Genomic DNA, 20,617 nt, shown 5'->3' on the forward strand with positions numbered 1-20,617 from the left:
CTGCAACATCATTTTAAATGATTAGGTAGTTTTCCACTTAATTGATGTGCCATAGCTGCGCTCTTATAGTTGTTTCAATCTTTTTTTTGCTTAAAACGTCAATGAACATCCTCACTAAACCAAAAGATACAAACCCAATTCCAGTGCATGTGTATCTTTCACCACCACCAAGCAGCTCAATTCTGACACTACCTAGCTGGAGATAGCACCAGATCCTACAGGTTGAGGACTCAGTCCCACAAGACATCCCCAGCACCACCACCACACACACTTCAGACACCGATCATAAGTCCAGGTTGTCTCCTGTACGTCCGATCAACTGCCTCTAGATCGGAGGTCCCCACGACCCACTCCTTAGGTTTGATTAATTTACCAACGTGGCTGGGGCGCCGGGGTGGCTCAGTTGGTTAAGTGTCTGCCTTCGGCTCAGGTCACGATCCCTCTTCTTCTCCCTTTACCAGCTGCTGCCCCTGCTTGTGCGCGCACTCTCTCTTTCTCTCTCCCTGACAAATAAATCAAATCTTAATAATAAATGAATAAAAATAAAAATAAAAAATAATTTAAGAAAAACATAAAATGATGGGACTAGGGCAATTGATCAGATCACCAAATACATTTATGTACTTATTTATTCTACAAACCCCATTTAAAAGGTCAGTAAAAGAATGAAAGAAGGGGTCCTTGAACACAGAGAATGTGAGAGGGAACAGAAGATGGGCCGTGTAGACACACTTTGGGGAGAGGGCAAATAAATCCCTTATTTGCTTTGAGCTTCGGATTCCTTATCTGGAAAAGAGCAAGGAAAAGTCACTGATTTTCAGTATTCCATATTATGCTAGGCACTGTACTTCCTGGGATTGTTGGGAGCATTCACTGTAACAGATGAGAAGCATTTAGTAAAGCACACAGAAAACTGCCACTATTACTTTTAGTAATAGTGGCGGTTTTTTTGTCTATCAGACTGACAGATATCGAAATAAGTGTCTTTATTTACTTATTTAGAGAGTGCATATGTGTGAGTGGTGTGGGGGTGGGATGGGAGAGGGAGGGAGAGAATCCCAAGCGGACTCCGCCCAGTGAGCCCGATGCGCAGATGCAGGGCTGGATCCCACAACCCTGAGATGATCACCTGAGCCAAAAGCAGGAGTCAGACGCCCAACCAACTGAGCCACTCAGGTGCCCCTAAAAGAAATGTCTTTAAAAAATCGTGTCTTGGGCACCTGGGTGGCTGCTTGTTCAGTGGGGAGCCTGCTTCTCTCTTTCCCGCTCCCCCTGCTCGTGCTTTCTCTGTCAAAAAAAAAAAAAAAAAAGACTCAGTGTCTTATTCAAATTTGAGTTTCTCTAACCATAAATGAAGTTGAGCAATTACGTATATGTTCCGTTTGTACTTCTTTTCTTTTTGGTGATTTGCTTGATCATATCATCGTAAAAGTCGTAGTTAATATTTACTGCGTGCTACCGTGTACCAGGCACCGTGCTGTGATCTCTACAAGTGCTATTTCATTTAATCAGATTAAGTAGATAAAATTATGATGCCAATTTTCAGGGAAGGGAACCAAGGCTTAGAGAAGTCAGTTTGCTCATCTCCATTACTAGTGAATGAGTAGAGTCTGGATTCTGAGCAAGGACTTGAGTCTCACCCTGAAGTCTGACTTGATTGACCCAGGCTCTTCACACTTATGCTTAAATAACTCTCCCTTGATTGTTTTTCTGTTGGACAATTTGCCTTTTTCTTAATATTTTGCAAGAGCCCTTTGTATTTTGGTTGTGGGGGCTCAGAGTAGGGAAGGAGCTAACTAGGTTGAGGGCCAGAAGTGGCTTCAGAGATGCCCGGCCTTCCATCAAAGTAAGGCCGGGTGTGAGTCAAGGCGGTGCAGTCAGACATAGCAGGAAACCAACTGAATACCGAACCGAGGTCTGCAAGGATGAGAGACTTTGACCCCCTTTGAGAACAAGCAAGAGTGACTCACAGGAGGAAGAGAAAACCAGAGCTCCTGGGCTGTCCCCCATGAGCATAGATTGTCCAAAGTCATCAGAAGGAAGAGGAAAACCTGCAATAGAGCTGTGGCCAGGAGCAGCCAGAAGACCAATGCAAATAAGACCCGCCTACAACTGCCTGGAAACCAGGCCAAAGGAGTTAGAGCACAGAGAACATGCTGCATGGCCACCCTGCGGACTGGAGGAGGAGACTCTGAGGAAGCAGGTAAGGAGCCACAAAGGGTCATGGGGGGGACGGGTGGGACACAGGACCCCAGAGTCCTGAGAGGCACTGCTGTCAGCCAGCATGAACACTGGCCTGGAAGGCAGGGCTCCTGGGACCAGTTTTCAAGCTTAGTGGTTCGTTAGCTGTGAACCCTTAAACAAGCCACTTCACATGCTGAGCCTCAGCGTCCCCATCTATAAAATGGGTCTAAAACTATCATGCCAACTGTGTACTAAGCACCTGCTGTGCTTTGCAGGGCATGTTACAGATACTATCCCTTCCTCACAGCAAGCCTCTAAGGTGGGGGATTATTAGCCTATTTTACAAAGAAAAATGATAAGCCATTTATCTAAGACCACACAGCAAATAAGTCTGGTTCCAAAGCCTGCATACTTTCAACTCCCTATCCTGCTTCCTTCACGGGGTGGTCTTAAGGAATCAAATGGGCTTGGGGCACCTGACTGGCTCAGTTGGTAGAGCATGTGACTCTTGATCTCAGGGTTGTGAGTTCAAGCCCCACACTGGGTGTGCAGATTACTTAAAAACAACAACAATAAATAACTGGACAAAAAAAAAAAAGAACCTAATGGCCTTATGCAGATGGGAAAAAATTGTAAAAGGCAATCATCAAATGTAGATGTGAGTTGCCTCACTTAAGATCCTAGCCAGGACCGGGGCCCTTTGGTAAACTGTGAAGTCCTATAAAAGTGCTAGCTCTTGGGGCGCCTGGGGGGGGCTCAGTCAGTTGAGCCACTGATCTTGGTCTCAGCTCAGGTCATGATCTCAGGGTTGTGGGATCAAGCCCCGTACTGGGCTCCGTACTCAGCGTGGAGTCTGCTTGGGATTCTCTCTGCCTCTCCCTCTCAAATAATCTTTTTAAAAAATGCTAGTTCTTCATCTCTCTCGAGGGTAAAAACTTTGGGGTGATGCTATAGACAATATTTGGCTGACTTGGTCGCAGACAAAGGTGATGCCTTTGGGGTGGTGACTAGGACTTACTGCAGCTTCAACAGCGTGGGGGGTGAGTGGTGGTGGGAGGGTACGTGGTCAGAGTCTCTCCTGGAGAGAATGGACTCTGCCCTGCTGCGCCGGAAACAGCAGTGGATGTCTGTGGGGACCCCGGCAGATAAGGGCCCAGGTGCTGAGGCAAGAATGATTATTCCTCCTCCTGAACGGGGCCTTTTACAGCTTCGGCCATGGAACTTCAGAAAATGTGAGGTCTGCTTCTGGGGGGAGAGGGAGGTCTTTAAGGGCAGTAATACAAGTTTATTGGACTACAGTAAAGTTAGAGGATTTTCAGATAATTTTTTTTAAGATTTTATTTATTTATTTGAGAGAGAGAGAATGATAGAGAGCACGAGAGGAAAGAGAGTCAGAGGGAGAAGCAGACTCCCCGCTGAGCAGGGAGCCTGATGTGGGACTCGATCCCGGGACTCCAGGATCATGACCTGAGCCAAAGGCAGTCACTTAACCAACTGAGCCACCCAGGCACCCCGGATTTTCAGATAATTTAAAACAAACAAACAAAATCCACCTATAATCTCACTCCCAGAGATAACCACTGTTGACATTTTGGTGTTTGCTTTTCCAGATATTTTTTCCATGGCACACATATGCAGGATAATTGAATAATATCATGATATGGCTTTATTACTGGTTCTTTTTGCTTAATTGCATATCACAAACATATTTCCGTATTAATAGATGTTTTAGCACATCATTTAAAAAAAGATTTATTTGAGAGAGCAGGAGGGGGAGGGGCAGAGGAAGGAGAGAGAATCTCAAGCAGACCCCCTGCTGGGCAAGGAGCCTGACGCAAGGCTCGATCTCATGACCCTGAGATCATGAACTGAGCCAAAACCAAGAGCTGAACGCTCAACCGTGTCACCCAGGTGCCCCTTATCACATCATTTTAAAGGCTGCAGAATGTCTCTTCATGTGGTTGGAGCAGAATGTCTTTAATTAGCGTCCCACTGTTGACGGAGTATGTAGTTTTCCATACTTCACTGGTAGAGCCGTGCTTCTACGGGCATCCCTACAATCAAGCCTTTGCACAGGTCCTTGATTATTTCCATGGGACAGATTCCCAGCAGGGGAACTGCTGGATCAAGGCTATTACCTTTCAAGGCTTTTGATATGTACTCAAGGTGCTATGGATACACTCTGGAATTCAGAGCTCCTTAAAGCTCAACGCAGAAACCTTTCTCATGGCTTCAAAGTCAACTTTGATCTTTCCTGTCTCTCAAATCCATTTGCAGGGATAATTGCCCATCTCATAAGTAGTCTTTGCTGGGCGCCAGGCTCTAAGAGTTTTACCTTCAGACATACTACTTTCCTCTTCAGAAGACACTGAGGCACAGGCTAAGCAATTCAACTGGGATCACAGCCCTGAGAAGTAGTGCCTTTGGGGTCATGAGCCTCAATAACATGGTTCCAGAACCTATGTTGTTCACTGCTTTTTGGGAAGTGCTTTTGATTTAATCTCCAGAGATGGTTTTTATTCCTTCCCTTGGATCTTCTCTGTCATGGCCTTGTCTAAGTCAAGCACCACCATCCCAGCCTGAATGATGAAGTCCCTCATGGTCTTTTACTTCCACTCTGTCCTTTTTAGTCTGTTCTCTGCTCTGCAGCTGGAATGCTGTTGTTGTTATTAAAGATTTTATTTATTTGAGAGAGAGGGATTGAGAGAGTGCACAAGAGGGGGTAGGGTCACAGGGAGAAGCAGACTCCCCACTGAACAGGAAGCCTGATGCGGGACTCGATCCTGGAACTCCAGGCAGTTGCTTAACCAACTGAGCCACCCAGGCACCCTAAAGATTTTATTTTTTAAGCAATCTCTACACCCACTGCACCTCAGGCTTCTTTCACTTCCCGAATCTGGCAGAGCCTTTTTTCACCTTGGGGCTTCGGTACATGTTGTTCCCTTGGCCCAGAACGTCCTTCCTCCACGCTGTGTGGCTGGTTTCTTGTTGTCCTTCACATGCAGCTTTCAGACCCCCTCTTTGCAGCAACCCTTCCTGGTGGTTTCCTATGGAGGCCGTTCCCTAAGCCCATTTTCCTTTCTGTCCTTTGTAGCACGCATTACATATTTATTTATTACCCACTGCTCACTAGACATCTTTTTCCCTCATGACACTCTAAATGTCATGAGGTCAAAGTCATGCCTCTTTGGTTCACCATTGTTTACCCAGTGCCTAGTACAGTTCCGGACATGCAGTTGGTGCTCGATACCTTAATAACTGTGGAATGACTGGTCCACAGAAGACATTTGTAGGTAAGGATCCTTGATAAACTCCCAGCTTCGGCCAGAGCTGTTCTATCCTCCTTCTTCATCCCTTTGTTTCCTCCTCCCTATGTGGAGCAGTGAAAGAAGTCTAGAAGGAAACCCGGAAGCCATGGGCAGGAGAGTGTCAGCAGGTTTTGGTTTCAACTCAGTCAGGGCGGATGGTGTCCTTGGAGGCACACCAGGGAGACTTGGTTCCCCCAAACCCCCTGCACGCTTCCTGGATTCCTACGAGAGACTCCTGGCATGAGGAATCTCCTGATCAGGCGCTAAACACTTACTATGTGGTGAATAACATACATCCAGCAGGTGGTACCGCTGCCTAGCTGGGGTACCTTGGGTGAGAGCCACTTCTTGCCTCCGGAGCGTCAGCAACGTGAGTGCTTAGGATGGAGAAGTGGTTTTTCAACTTTTTTTGTCCCCCCCTCAGCAGCTCAACTCTTCAACTTAATTCAAGTGATCGATAGGAGAAAAGCTAGGTGTTTCTGACTGAAATGGGGAAGTGGGGCTGGAACTCTCCTTCCTGACTCCCTAAGTCCCCAAGGGCGGGGAGATGGCCAACCTTTCTTTGGCCATCTAAGACCTCAGGGGTCACTGCCTGCCAGGCTGATTGTCCGTGTAAGAACAAAGATGGCAGCAAGACTTGCGTGGTTACAGCTACTTGGGCACATTAAATTATTAGGAAGGGAGGGTGCCTGGCTGGCTCAAAGGACCATGTGACTCGATCTTGTGGTAGTGAGTTCAAGCCTCACGCTGGGTGTAGATGTCACTTAAAAATAAACAAATTTGCTGAGTCTGCGGTGCAGAGATTTTAGGCTGTGTAGCAGATAAACTTCAGAGCCCCTTTGTTAGGAGGAGGTTTTAGCCATTTTAGAAAAGAAACGAGGGCCTAGGAGAGATGCCCAGAGGCTCATTTACCCCCCTCCACAATCTAGGAAAAGGAAATTGCCACCCCTACCTTCCTAGGCCATGGATCCCAGGTCTTGAAGAGACTGCCCACAATCTTGCAGATGTTTGGCTTCCACGGTTGGTTGTTTGCCACACCCTGGGGGAACTCTGGTCCCCCACCTCCCTACCCCCTGCCACCCAGGCAGCTCTGTGGCCTGTGCTGCAGGTAGGTGTGCTCAAGAGGCTGCAGACCAGGCCACCTGGCAGCTCCAGGTGCTGTGTGTGTGTGCTGCCATGGAGACAGGCCCCAGGGCTGGTGGCTGGTAGAGAGAAGGCAGTCTCCCAAAGCTGTGTGGATTCAGGAGAGGGAAAGACTGGAGCCTTGGGTCCTTCAGGTAGTCTGCCTGACCACCTAGTACCAAGGAAGCCCAGGTGAGTGCCCTGGGGTTTCTGGGGACAAAGGGAGGGAGGAGGAGCCCGGGGAGGCCAAGTATTGGGAGGTTCTGGAAGGGCTGACCTGGGGATCTGGGCAGAAGAGCCTCTCTAAGCTTCCAGGTCAAGGAGAAAAGCCTTGCCAAGCCAGTGAAGTACCCTGCCCAAAGACTGGGCAAATGGGCTCTGGAGGGTTGGCCCTGTACAGCCCAGTGGGAGGAGGGGAAGAGGGCCTGGCATTCATCCCAGAGGAGGGACAGACCAGGGAATTCACAAAGGCCATCTCTGCATTAGTCAGGGACTTAAGGCAGCAGGGAAGAAGTATTTGCCTTATAACACAAACCACTGATGGGCTCCCCTCCCTCTCCCTGGAGTCCGAGAAATCAAGGGCAGTCACATGGAGCAGAAGGAACATTTTTTTTTCCACTTCCCAAGTGGGGGTACAGTCCCCTCCAGTGGCAGTTCATTAATGGTGGGGTGATTCAGGCCTTTGCCCTGATAGGGGGGATGCTGCAGGAGCACCAGACTTAACTCTACAGCTTAGGAACTTGGTGATCTGGAACACATTGCTTCGACTTTTGAATTTTTCATCTGTGAAATGTGGGTGACAGTAGGTTTTGACAAGGCACAGAACCCTTAGTCTACGACCAAGCACAAGGATGGAGCTCAGCGAGTTATCCTTCTGCTCCTTTTCCCTTTCTGCCAGGACATTCCTGCCAGGCCTCCCGGTGTCTCATCTGAGGATGGCGGAGCGGCAGGGCCAGGAGCCTGAGTGCCCTGTCTGCTGGAACCCCTTCAACAACACATTTCACACCCCCAAAGTGCTGGACTGTTGTCACTCCTTCTGTGTGGAATGCCTGGCCCACCTCAGCCTGGTAACTCCAGCCCGGCGCCAGCTGCTGTGCCCACTCTGTCGCCAGCCCACTGTGCTGGCCTCTGGGCAGCCGGTCACAGACTTGCCCACAGATACCGCCGTGCTCACCCTGCTTCGCCTGGAGCCCCACCACGTCATCCTGGAAGGCCACCAGCTCTGTCTCAAGGACCAGCCCAAGAGCCGCTACTTCCTGCGCCAGCCCCGGGTCTATACGCTGGACCTAGGCCCCGAGCCTGGGAGCCAAACGGGAGCCCCCCAGGACGTGGGCCCTACCACCAGGTCTCTGCCCATTCCCATCCCCAGCCACTACTCTCTGAGGGAGTGTTTCCGCAACCCTCAGTTCCGGATCTTTTCTTACCTGATGGCTGTTATCCTCAGTGTCACTCTGTTGCTCATCTTCTCCATCTTTTGGACCAACCAATTCCTTTGGGGTGTGGCGTGAGCACTGCTTCTGGGCAAGGAACCACGCCTTTAAAAAAAATTTTTTTTTTAATTCTTATTTTAAGTAGGCTCCATGCCCAGCGTGGAGCCCAACACGGGTGAACTCACAACCCCATGATCAAGACCCGAGCAATTAAGAGTCACACACTTAACTGACTGAGCCACCCAAGAGCCCTGGATCTAAGCCTTTCTTGACTGTTGCTGGGGATGGGGACTGCACAGCCTCATTTGGGGTTGTCTTCCTTTGTTGTATTGTTCATTTTTACAGTCTATCAGTTAGTCCACGTGTTTGCTTCTGCAAACAGATCCCTACTATGATGAGAACCTCTGAAAGCTAAAAGGCTGGGAAAAGATGTGAAGAGACATCTAGGTCTCTCTTGACGTGAGCCACGGGGCCAAGAAGGGCAGAGAAGCAGATCTTTGATTATAGGGCTACGGAACAAGTTGTGCCAAAGGGCTGGACCACGGTATCCAGGAGCCCGACTAGCCCAGAGAGAAAGTTGCGTTTCTCAATGGAGTTGCTTCGAACTCCGTTCACATTTGAGTTGCTCTTTTTAATAGGTGTTGCTAAAATTTTGTTAAGTGAGCTTCAATTCTGTGAGCAAATGTGCATGCCTTCTTTCAGTTTTCTCTTTGGAAGTCTTGGCACCAGTCCCAGGAAAAAATGGTGTGCATTCATGAATTCACGCACTTGCTCATTCTACCACCACTTACTCGGCCCATGTTATGTCAGAACTAGGGGAAGAGAAGGGTGGAATTATCCATGGGTGACAGAGAGCCTTTACCAGCAAGGAGGGCTGCTTCTTGTAGAAGACAACCTCTTGTCAGCATGTGGTTTATGGAGTGTTGAGAATATAAAAGTGTAAAGGTGAAAAGAAACCAGGGTCAGTGAATCAAAAGAAATCTGGGATTTGGAGAAAAGGTGTAGGCTGGTAGGTGCAGAGGCCCCAAGTAAGCCTGGATGTTGGGTAGAGTCAACTCCCCTCCTCCAGGCAATGGAATTCTGACCTTGAGAGAGAAAGCAGAAGCCCTGGACAGCGGAAAAGCCTTAGCTTCCATCCCAGGCCATGCAGATGGGGGACCCTGGTCTTCATTTTACGTGACAGAATCTTAGAACCAAGGCAAACTAGATGCTTCAGCTGTTTGGCTACAAGTTGCTACCTCTGCATTGTCTAAAACCCCTTCTGCTTTCCCAGTTTTAATACTGCCCTGTGGCCCACGGCTTTGGAACAGTCTCAAAGTGGTTAAAACACCATCACGATGAAAAGATCTTGATTTGTGGAATAAACTTTCAGAGGTCAGAAACGGAGTCGGTTTTATTTGTTCTAAAAATTTTGTGCTTAACGGAACTAGCTTCTATAAATTCTTAAGGGATCTTAATGCACAAAATATTCCAAAATAGCCAGGGCAGAGAAGCAGATCTTTGATTATAGGGCTACGGAACAAGTTGTGCCAAAGGGCTGGACCACGGTATCCAGGAACCCGACTAGCCCAGAGAGAAAGTTGCGTTTCTCAATGGAGTTGCTTCTCAATACAGTTGACCTGTATTTCATGTTTCCTAAGACCACATGGTGTTAAGCACCAACATGAAGAAAATTCTCCATTACAAAACTGGAATGCCACCCTATGTATCCCGCCAGGGGACTGACACCTACCTCTCCATTTGCACCATCAAAGATAATTACACTAAAGCTGGGACTCAACCTCTCCCTGCTGATTTCATTTCTTTACACATCGTTGCTCCTTAACATCGCGGCAAGTAAATTAGGCAATGATCTCCCTATGTTCTCTGGGCCATGAGGAGAAGGAGAGGAGCTGGGGGAAGCTCAAGAAGAAACACCTGCCGCTGCAGTAGAGCTTACTGCTCTGAGTTAAGGAAACTTCATCCCTATTCTGCAGGTGAACCTGAGGCTCCACAGGTTTTGCTGTCTCATTCCAGCTCACCAGCCAGTAAGTGGTGGGGGCCTTTTTGTCCAAGTAGAATTGGGGAGTGGCTCTTGGAGTGGCTAGTACACCATCCACATAGGGAAAGATATAGGTTTGAGTTTTTTGGGGGTAGGGAAGGATATGCTCAACAGTAGGGTGTCTATTTTTACCTTCAGTAGTTCTAACCTTGGGGCATGCAAAAATGTCTGGAAGCAACTTTGGTGTTCCAATGATGGGGTGGGTTGTGCTTCTGGCTTTTATTACTCTATAGGTCAGGGATGGTGAGACATGCTGCAATGCTTAAGACAGCTCCACACAACAAAACATCTATCCCAAGATGCAAAGTTTCCTGTTGAGTGACATTACAGGCGCCTTATTAGTTCATGACGTAGAGGTGGTGAAATCCCGTGACTCCCTTTGGCATGAAGTCAGACTGAGATGCAGTGACTCATCACAAGGGAGGTGTCACAGGTAGAGGGGCTAAAAAGCTCTGGCTTTGTATAGGAAACAGGCCATATTGGCTGGACTGGTCATTCTGTCTGGCCAGTGCTGCCAACATACTCAGTAAATCCCTATGAATTCTCTTCCTAAGGTCACAGACACACAGACAGACGAGGCTCCATCACTCACTGACAGGGTAACCCTGAGCAAGTTACTTAACTTCTCTGAGCTTCGATTTTGTCTGTAAAAAGGGAATACAACTTAACTCAGAAGATTGGGAGGATTAAATGAAGTGTCTGAACATGGCTGGCAAAGTCTCTAGGCAGGAAGTGTCCTTTTAAGTGGTGGCTCTGATTCTCACTATTATTATGAAACACTATATTTGGTTTATGCTTCTCAGCTAACTGCCTCCTTACAACGAAGTAATGTATATTCCACAAGGGAACTGTTTTGCCAAAAGCTTACATGAAATGTGTTCACCTGATTGCTACCTCAATCTCTTGGAACAACCACACACACACAAAAAGTTCAACAGAATAGTAAAATTTAAACTTGAAAAACTTAAAACCTTTGTTAATACACTACATCCAGATTGCATGCTAATACACTAATGTTAATTATTACTTTACACATAGTACAAAAGTTAGTAATGAAAAATTATTTTCCACGGCCAACTATGGAGAAAATAAAATCCATTAATACTTAATAACGAAGTGCCAAATGCGCAACAGGGGGCAGAGCCCATAATTCAGAAGCTTAACCAGCACTCAAAATATGCAACTATTTGGTTATAATTAAAATTAGACAAAAGATTATCACACATTCATAGTTTGCAGGATAGAATTACTAGACAAAGCCACTGTCAGCCTCTCTGGAACAGCAAATGAAGTGTTTTGAACATTCAAGGAAAAGCCATCATATAAGCCCTTCTCCATTTCTCTATATGCAATCCTTTCTTCTTCCAAATTCCTGTATTTTTGTCAGAATTTACTGTGTACTTCGTGTTCAGTGGTTGTGTATTTGGGGTGGAAAGAGGTGAAGGTGACTGCTGCACGGCCAATGAGTATGAATTACAGAGTCCAGACCCAGTTTGCTAATAGTCTGGCCCACAAGGCAGTAGTCTCTACAAACAAAAACAAAAACAAAAACTATTAGCAGAGTGCTTAAGAAGAGAAAAACTGGAATAAGCCATATCTGGTATCATCCGTTATATCTCAAACAAAAAAAAGGGGGGGGGAGAACTCTATGGACCAATGGCTGGGATTCAGAAAATGCCTAACTATACAAAATAAGTCTTTAAAGGACATTTTTTATAATAGGATTTTACTCTGTAGCAAGTGTGTAATAAAGAAAAAAAGAAAGTTGATGTTGACGAATACCCATGAGGGATTTTTCCCAGTTACCTTGCCATGAAAGGTACATCCTCTTAATAACCAATACAAAGGAGGTGGCACAACAGAGACTTCATGTTTGCTTTCCAGAAATTTCATTGCCTCTTGACACAATGGCCTAGCTTTGGGGTAACACAAAGGATGCCAAACTTCAAAGCAAAATGGAAGACATTTTCGGACAGGGCAAATGTTCAGTTCTGAGCTTCCTGATGTGGTTAGCATTCCAAGCAAACTCAACAGGAAGACGTAAAATCTTCTTTACTGCATAACCCTGAGCATAGCTGTGGTCTACCTCTTCATCTCCTGTTCTAAAGGCAGAGGAAAGGTTTGCACTCTGTCAAGGCACTGGTTAACCAGGTGTGTGGTGAGAAGTGCCTCTTTATTTGAGGGCTTCCAGACTATAGTGCAGCTGCTTGCTCTGTGGGTCACATGTAGTCCTGAGGCACGTACCACGTAATGGAAAGCCAAGTTTCAAAATTAAAAATGGAGCCAGTCACAATCCTGAGTGCTGTGAAGGAGGCAATAGGGTATTCAAACAATAGATTAATAAAAACAAGGTCTACACAGTCCGTAGCAGGGTTTGAAGATGAAAATAAAAATTTCAACTACAAAAGGGGTTCATCAACCCCAGAGACTGGGCTGCCTACCTGGAGTGGAGGCTGACATGGAAATCCAATTCTTTTGAGGGTCTATACAATGTAATTGGCAAAAAACATGATAGAACAAAACATATCAATTCCTTTCTTTTGAAAATGGCTCTTAGGGAAGAGCTTTGAGGTTAGAGCCCTTTTTCCATGGTCCTGCCTATTCAGCCATCCAGAGCTTGAAGGTCCTGTCATACGAGCAAGTGGCTATGAGCTGCCCATCAGAAGAAATGTCTAGGCCCATCACTTTGCCTTCATGGCCAGCCAGAGTCTTCAGTGGAGACCAGCCTGGGTGGGTCCAGATCTTGGCAGTGTTATCATAAGCACCAGTGAGCAAGAAATTCCCATGGATAGCTTTAAGAGAAAAGAAGGGGAGCTGCTTGAGGTATTCAAGTATCAAAAGAGGAAAGAAAATAAAAGCACAAAATCTGCTAGAATATACGATTTCAAAAAAGAAGATATTTCTCCATTTGGAAAAGCCCAATATTCTCATCTACATTTCTCCAAGACCTCCAGGAAAAAGGGACTACACACTTAGGGAAACAAGCAACATTATTAAGGTCTTCTGGCTCTTTCCCTGACAGTATTTTTAGAATAACATTAAGGAGTCAGTGCTTACAACTTTCAGGGGAAAAAAAGCACTTACGGAAGTCGTCGTTACTTACTAAAAAGCGTGCTGTGCCATAGCTCTATCTGAAAATATGGTAGAAGGAAGGAACTTAAAATTTGCTCCTTTTTCAACACAGACCGAATTCTCTCTTGTTCCACTCGTAATTTAACCTAAAGCCTGGCCTGCATTCCATGGAAGTTCAATCTAGCTGTCCTGTGATTAGGCAAAACAAGAGGAAAGCTTACGCTCAAACTTGACACCAGTCACTAAGTTCTGATGGGCAGGGATGGTATAGACACAACGCCGCTGTCGAAGGTCCCACACTTTGCACGTGTTGTCACCACTGCCAGTTGCAATGTGGTACCTGTGAATCAGATAGAGTGTCCGAATTAGAAACAAAGATACATTCTTTGTATGTATCAATCAATCAATGAGTTCATTTTACCCATTGGGGGAGAAATTTATTCCATAGATTTCCTTCAGGTGGCCTTCTAAGAACATGATACACCGTCCTGTGCGCAGGTCCCAAACACGACCAAATGCATCCAGTCCCCTGACAAAATAATTTATAAATGAACATTCTGAATCCATTTCTCCTGGAAGCAGGGATACATAACAGGTAAACTACTGAGCTGCCCCTGGCTAGGTGGAAGAAGGCTTACCCAGTGCCAGCCAAAGAGCCATCTTGATGGAAGGCAATGTCATACACACCCATGCTGTGGCCTTCCTGATGCAGGATCTCCTCTTGAGCCTCCAAATCCCATAAGCGCCATGAGCGGTCATAGCTACAAAAAAAATCAAACCAACAATTAGCCAGCAGATATTCAACTCCTATAATGTGTAAAGTACTATAAACATTTGTAGCTTATATTATGCTTCTGATGAGGCGCCTGGGTGGCTCGGACGATTAAGCGTCTGCCTTCAACTCAGGTCATGATCCCAGGGTCCTGGGATTGAGCCCTACATCGGGCTCCCCGCTCCAAGGGGAGCTTGCTTCTCCCTCTCCCTCTGCCTGCCGCTCCCCCTGCTTGTGCTCGCTCTGTCAAATAAATAAATAAAAACTTAAAAAAAAATTATGCTTCTGAAACTATTCATACAACCATATTAACAAATTCTTTTCTGGCATAAAAAAATACCTCAACAACTAAGCACATCTGTCTTGAGTGCTACCTGGAAAACCATGGACTTCCTATAAATTTATTTCAGCGGCTATTTTAAGAATACAATTCTCTAAGAATGACCCAGCAAAGACTGTTGCCTTCTTTCTTTCTCAATTCCACTGATAAGTCCCTTCCCTCACTGAGTATTTGTTGGGCCTTCAAACTGGATGTTGGGGATACAAAAATCAGTCATGAGCAAATAGATCAATGCAAGAGATGAAAGAGTATAGGAAGAGACCCACACATTTTTGGTTAAATTATTTTCAATGAGGCCACTAAAGCAATTTCAACAGGGAAAACAAAGTCTCTTCAATAACCAGTGGTAGAGAGATGCCTAGCTGGCTCAGCTGGTGGAGCACGCGACTCATCTCAAGGTCGGGAGTTTGAGCTCCATGTTGGGTGTAGAGATTACTTAAATAAATAAAATTTATGTTTTATTTATTTATTTATTTATTTAAAGAGGAAAAAGTATGGGGGGAGGGAGAGAAATTTTTTTTTTTTAAGGTTTATTTGAGAGAGAGAGAGAACACAACAGGAGAGGGAGAGATAAACTCTAGCAGACTCCTCCATGAGCCTGACTCGGGGCTCAATCCCATAACCCCAAGATCACAACCTGAGCCAAAACCAAGAGTCGGACACTCAACCAACTGCACCGCCCAGGGGCCCAGAGAGAGAATCTTCAGCAAACTCCACACTGAGCATGGAGCCCGTTATGGGGCTCAATCTCATGACCCTGAGATCATGACCTGAGCTAAAATCAAGAGTCAGATGCTCAACTGACCAAGCCACCCAGGCATCCCTTAAATAAAAACTTAAAAAAAACAAAACAAAAAATCCCCCACCTCAATAAACCTCAAATAAACAAATAAATACATGGTAGTAGAACTGTGTGTGAAAATAAAAAAAAAAACCTCAATACAAAAAAATAGGTAAAGCATCCGGACACTGCACAAAAGATTTACAAATGGTTAACGGTCAATTGAGCAGAGGATAAAATAATACCAAGACAGTCTTTTTTTTTTTTTATTAAATTTTTTTTTATAGATTTATTTATTTATTTGAGAGAGAGAATGAGATAGAGAGCACGAGAGGGAAGAGGGTCAGAGGGAGAAGCAGACTCCCTGCTGAGCAGGGAGCCCGATGCGGGACTCGATCCCGGGACTCCAGGATCATGACCTGAGCCGAAGGCAGTCGCTTAACCAACTGAGCCACCCAGGCGCCCAATACCAAGAGAGTCTTAAGAGTAATAAAAATTGAAACTATGAAATTTCACTATGCACTTGATACAATAAGCAAAATGATAAAACTGACACCACCAAATGCTGGTATGGATGTGAAGCAAGCAGAATTCTGGGAATGTAAAACTTACAACCAATCTGAAAAACCATATGGAAGTTTTAAAAAAGTTAAAAATACATTTACTCTATGACTTAGCAACTGCATTCCTGGGTATACATTCAAGAGAAAGTAAAGAAAAACATGTCTGCAAAAAGCATCGTACAAGGGGCGCCCAGGTGGCTCAGTCGTTAAGCATCTGCCTTCGGCTCAGGTCATGATCCCAGGGTCCTGGGATCGAGCCCTGCATCGGGCTCCCTCCTCAGCGGGGAGCCTGCTTCTCCCTCTCCCACTCCCCCTGCTTGTGTTCCCTCTCTCGTTGTGTCTCTGCAAATAAATAAATAATCTTAAAAAAAAAAAGCATTGTACAAGAGTATTTCTAGCGCCTTTACTCTGACTGACCCAAACCTGGAAACAGCCCAAATGTCTATCAAAGGAGAATGGATGAACTGTGGCAGAGCCATACAATTGAATACTCCTCAGCAATAAAAAGGAACTACTGATACATGCAACAACATAAATGAACCCATTTTTTTTTTTTTTTTCCAGAGAGAGGGGGAAAGACAGAGAGTGTTAGAGAGAATATCTCAGGCAGGCTCCACATCCAGCATGGCGCCCGATGCGGGGCTCAGTCTTATGACCTTGAGATCATGACCTGAGCCAAAAGGAAGAGTCAGATGCTCAACGGACTGAGCCACCCAGGTGCCCCTGAATGAATCTTAAAAACATTATGCTGAGCAAAAAAAGGCACAAACAAGTTCACACAGTATGAACAGACAGAATTAATTTACAGTGATAGAAATCATATCAGTGGTTGCTCTGAAAGGGGGAGTCCCCTGTGAAGGGGCATGAGGCATGAGGGAACATTCCAGGGTGATGGAAATATTCTATTGATAGGGATGTGGCTTATATGAGTGTACGCATTTGAATTGTACATTGAAATCTATTCCACTGCATGTAAATTATATCTCAGTTAAAGAGTTCTTTAACAGGGTGCCTGCGTGGCTCAGTCAGTTAAGCATCTGACTCTTGATTCCTGCTCAGGTGACGATCTCAGGGTCTTGAGATCAGGCCCCGCATTGGGCTCCGCACTCAGCAGCAAGTCTGCTTGTCCCTCTCCCTCTGCTCCTTCCCCCACCTGCGCTCTCTAAGTACAATCTTAAAAAAAAAAAAAAATTCTTGGGGCACCTGGGTGGCTCAGTTCGTTAAGAGTCTGCCTTCAGTTCAGGTCATGATCCCAGCGTTCTGGGATCGAGCCCCAGGTCAGGCCCCCCGCTCAGTGGGGAGTCTGCTTCTCACTCTCCCTCTGCCTCTCCCCTTGCTCATGCTCTCTTCTCTCAAATAAATAAACTCTTTTAACACCAACAACAAAAAATCTTTAACAGCTTCTGGCCTTAATGAGCTTACAGAACTGGAAAGGGAGACCAATTCGTTTTATTTTTTTTAAGAGTTTTAAGTAATCTCTACACCCAAGGTGGGCCTTGAACTTAACAACTCCAAGATCAAGAGCTGCATGCTCTATCGAATGAACCAGCGAGGTGCCCCAGAAAGGGAGACCAACTTGTAAGCAGAGAGATTACAATACAATGTGCAGTGGAAAAAAAACAAAAACCAAAAAACCCACAAACCACCACTAGTATTGGTCAAGAAAGAGAAGAGTGAAAATTCTCGTTTTTTGGCAATTAGTAACTGAAATTTCAGATTAACTGCAGTTTAAAAGCAAATACAGTTGGCTCAAACTTTATCATATACTCTCTTCTGATTCTGATTCATTGCAGCCCAAGAAAATCCTACTTGAAGATTTCTGTTCTTAAAATTTCCTTGGCAGTTAGTCATAAGGGTTAACAAGATGCCACAGGCCTGTATGGATAGAATAAGAGGATGGCTTACCAGGTGGTGCCCAAGAAACGCCCCGATGGATGCCACATTACACGGGCCACACGCACTGTATGGCCTTCAATATCCGCCACTGGTTCATCACTGAAAAAGAACCAAACAGAAAGGAGTAAACTATTTTATAGTCATAAATATTCACTGAATTTATTAACTATTGTGACAGACGCACCCATTCTGTAGGATTTAAGAGGCCAAATCCTAACTAAACTCACTGTTAAAAATGCAGGGTTAACAATAATTTATGTTACTTCCCAAAGTCTTAAAAGATTTGGGACTATTTTATGCGCTCACAGGGCAAAACTGCCCACAGCACTTCAAAACACACCACCTTGCTATATCTCAATTCAGTATGTTAATCAACGCTTAATGCTATTATCATTTAGGATTAGAGAAAAATAAAAGATAATTCAGCCTGACAAGCAAAACAGTCTCTTTACACCAAAGGAGTGCTGAGATTCTAGAAAGAAAACATATTTTAATAGGGATGTGAAGTTACAGAAATCAAATAGTTTTGGTACAAGTGGATTACAGATAAATTTGTCTCAAACTTTAGCTTGTTGAAGGATGCACACGAAAAAAGGAACTCCTAAATAGAGGTTTAGTTTCCTTTGGTGGCCATTAAATTCTATTCCCCAGCAACCACAGAAAAAATAATTGAAACACCAGCGAAAGGAAGTAAACACGAACCCTAAAGAGGGCAATTAAAAAGGGAACTTTGTCAATGTGCATACACAGAGCTAATCAAAGCCCTAGGGGAACAAATATTGCTAAGTGATACCAAAGCCAATTAAAACTTGCTGTGCTCAGAGGTAAGACGCTGTCTGGCAGAGTACAGACTTTAATTAGCTCTGTACAAAAACCTGGCAGAAAAGTCACATGTGCTTTCCCAAAGAAAGAAACTAAGCAACTGAATTCAGATTTCTTTTAGCCAACAAAGAGCTTTCACAAATTTCCTGGAAAACAATAATCATAAACACATTAAAAAACCCCAAACTGCTGTAATGGGAAAGTATGTTCTAGGTAAAGGAGGAAGCTGTTCGGAGGAGACAACACATCCTTAGCAATATTGCCTCAGAACTTCACTGTCCTCTCCCCTGTGGCCATTTGCTAGGAGCCAATGTGCTGCCAAGAATGTTATCTCTACTCAATCTACCAACTAGGGCTTTTCTCCAAGTCAGTATATTGCACAGGAAGTGTAAATAGATCTTTTCAGAATAACTGGACCGGGAAAACAATGGTTACTATGTTAGAGGCAAAAATCAAGGTCCAAAGTTAAAAAATAAGAAAAATCTGACATAACTCCTCTGTTGAGAAAAGGTCGAAGAAAGAAATCCTACATTCTATGGTCACACCAAGTTCCCTTGAGACCATCTCTGGGGTTAGATGCCAGATTCTCAGGTCCCAAAGGACCAACCAAGCAACGCTTTAGTGACTGCAGTATGGGCAGAATAATCATGTTCACCTGTCAAGGCTCCAAAGCTTCACAGAACCATCAGCAGCACAAGAGGCCAGATTGACATCTTTCTGGTCCAAGGAGACAGTGGATTTTGGATGGAATACAATTGCTCCTACATTTGTGTTATGGCCTGAAGGAGTGTAAGAAATCAAAGTTAAAGGTTTCCCACCCCTTACAATTTATGTGCAACACAGACTATGATGAATTAACACAATATACATTAGGAAACATGTGGACAGATAGGGTATTAAAGTGACTGCTGAACTATTAAAAAAAAACTATTTTAAATTAATATTTAAATTACATTAAAAAGAGCAAAACACAAACAACCTTTACTTTTTTTGGTTCAGAAATTGCACAATGCCAGAATGGGGCTGGACATGAGAGAAAAGTGATTTGTGTATAAACTCATTGTCTTCCAGCCTTGTGGTGAGAACCAAACCACGACAATTCAAATCAAGAATTAATCTTGTGTGGGGAACCTGGGTGGTTCCGTTGGTTAAGCATCTGCCTTTGGCTCAGGTTATGATCCTAGAGTTCCAGGATCAAGCCCTGCATTGGGCTCCCTGCTCAGCAGGGAGTCCGCTTCTCCCTCTGCCCTTCACCCCGCTCGTGCTCTCTCTCTCTCCCTCAAATAAATAAAATCTTTAAAAACAAAACAAAAGAAGAAGAATTAATCTTGTGTGTACTGGGTCTGAGTGTCAGGCAGGTTAGTAGAGTTTTGCTGTTTGACAGGGTTCACACTGGGAAAACGAGATTTATTATTTATTTATTTGTGAGTAAAGCAATAGAAGTTTATTAAGTGAAGATACAGAAAAAGCTCTCAAGAGTGAGAGGGGTCCCGACAGGGTTGCCCACAAGTGAGATTTAAACAAGATTCTAACTCACCTCGGAGAGTGTGAAGGAGGTTGCAATCGGGAACAGACCAGAGCTTGCAAAGCCCACTCCTATCAAATACAAAGGAAAGCATCTAAGCCAGGGTTGGTCTGGGAAGGAAAAGGTACCTTGGTAACATTCCTAAAGGACAATCTCTTCTCACCCCCAATAAACTTTACAGTGGTACACAGAAAAAGAAAACTAAAGGGCTTACAATTTGATGGTTTATAGAAGAAAGCTACACCCACGTCTCATGCAACCAGATGCCTCTACAGGACTACAGTTAATATAGTACGAGTTGCTATTCTCCCTAACGTTTGGATTGACTGGTGAAAGAAGGTAGGACGAATTAAACTATCCAAGAATAATATTATCTCCTTAAATAGGAATTCCATTTTGCTGCTTACAAAGTACTTAAATTTTTTTTAAAAAGACTTATTTCAGAAAATTTCCAACAAACTACTTTTATATCTAACAATTCAAATGATCCTTATAGTAGACCTGGGAGGTAAATATGTAGGAATAACCATTTCTACTTATAAGGAAGATAGCTGAGGCTTGCAGAGGTGGAGGAATTTGAGTAGGTCGTTGGCTTTCTCCTGAACCAATCTCAATTTCGACCCAGTCAAGTAGTTCCTGTGCATACAACATAAAGAAGCTTCCCTTGTCACTAGATGGCCATGTCCCACAAAAATAACCAAATAGAGCAAAACAACAAAATTATCACATCCTAAGAGCTTTCTGCATATGTGGTGGTAACT

At 44.7% G+C, this 20,617-nt stretch overlaps 2 protein-coding genes across 5 annotated transcripts in view; one reads left to right on the forward strand and one right to left on the reverse strand.

Annotated features, from left to right (window-relative positions):
* Positions 1-20,617, reverse strand: part of PRPF4 (pre-mRNA processing factor 4) — a 41,142-nt gene that overhangs the window by 10,490 nt on the left and 10,035 nt on the right. The window contains exons 8-15 of one of the 3 annotated variants that reach the window (XR_003523647.1): positions 19,869-19,927; positions 18,987-19,110; positions 17,519-17,608; positions 13,796-13,918; positions 13,579-13,686; positions 13,379-13,497; positions 12,527-12,877; positions 8,039-8,149 (exon numbers count right to left, since the gene is read on the reverse strand). Coding sequence is in view for 1 of the 3 variants with exons in the window: in XM_027615173.1 (XP_027470974.1) it covers positions 12,684-12,877; positions 13,379-13,497; positions 13,579-13,686; positions 13,796-13,918; positions 17,519-17,608; positions 18,987-19,110; positions 19,869-19,927 (817 nt within the window). In the remaining 2 variants the exon portion in view is untranslated. Of the gene's footprint in view, positions 1-8,038; positions 8,150-8,173; positions 12,878-13,378; positions 13,498-13,578; positions 13,687-13,795; positions 13,919-17,518; positions 17,609-18,986; positions 19,111-19,868; positions 19,928-20,617 lie in introns of those variants that run through there. The other 2 variants (XR_003523646.1, XM_027615173.1) reach the window with 2 other exon arrangements.
* On the forward strand, positions 1,367-8,149 carry RNF183 (ring finger protein 183). 2 transcript variants are annotated; one of them, XM_027615187.1, is made up of 2 exons: positions 1,367-2,203; positions 7,513-8,149. In XM_027615187.1, exon 2 carries the CDS (start codon positions 7,550-7,552, stop codon positions 8,120-8,122), a length of 573 nt encoding a protein of 190 aa, XP_027470988.1. In that variant the 5' UTR covers positions 1,367-2,203; positions 7,513-7,549; the 3' UTR covers positions 8,123-8,149. The 2 variants fall into 2 exon arrangements, with proteins under 2 accessions (XP_027470988.1, XP_027470989.2); XM_027615188.2 differs by lacking the exon at positions 1,367-2,203 and adding an exon at positions 3,703-6,806.

Source organism: Zalophus californianus, chromosome 13 (genome assembly GCF_009762305.2).
Source record: "Zalophus californianus isolate mZalCal1 chromosome 13, mZalCal1.pri.v2, whole genome shotgun sequence".
NCBI lineage: Eukaryota > Metazoa > Chordata > Mammalia > Carnivora > Otariidae > Zalophus > Zalophus californianus.

Bases quoted from the DNA above. Each gene is read 5' to 3' on its own strand.
- RNF183 (XM_027615188.2), top strand. From the start codon at position 6,385: ATGCCCAGAGGCTCATTTACCCCCCTCCACAATCTAGGAAAAGGAAAT. The intron at 6,807-7,512 runs GTGAGTGCCCTG...CCTTTCTGCCAG, and splicing joins CTAGTACCAAGGAAGCCCAG to GACATTCCTGCCAGGCCTCC.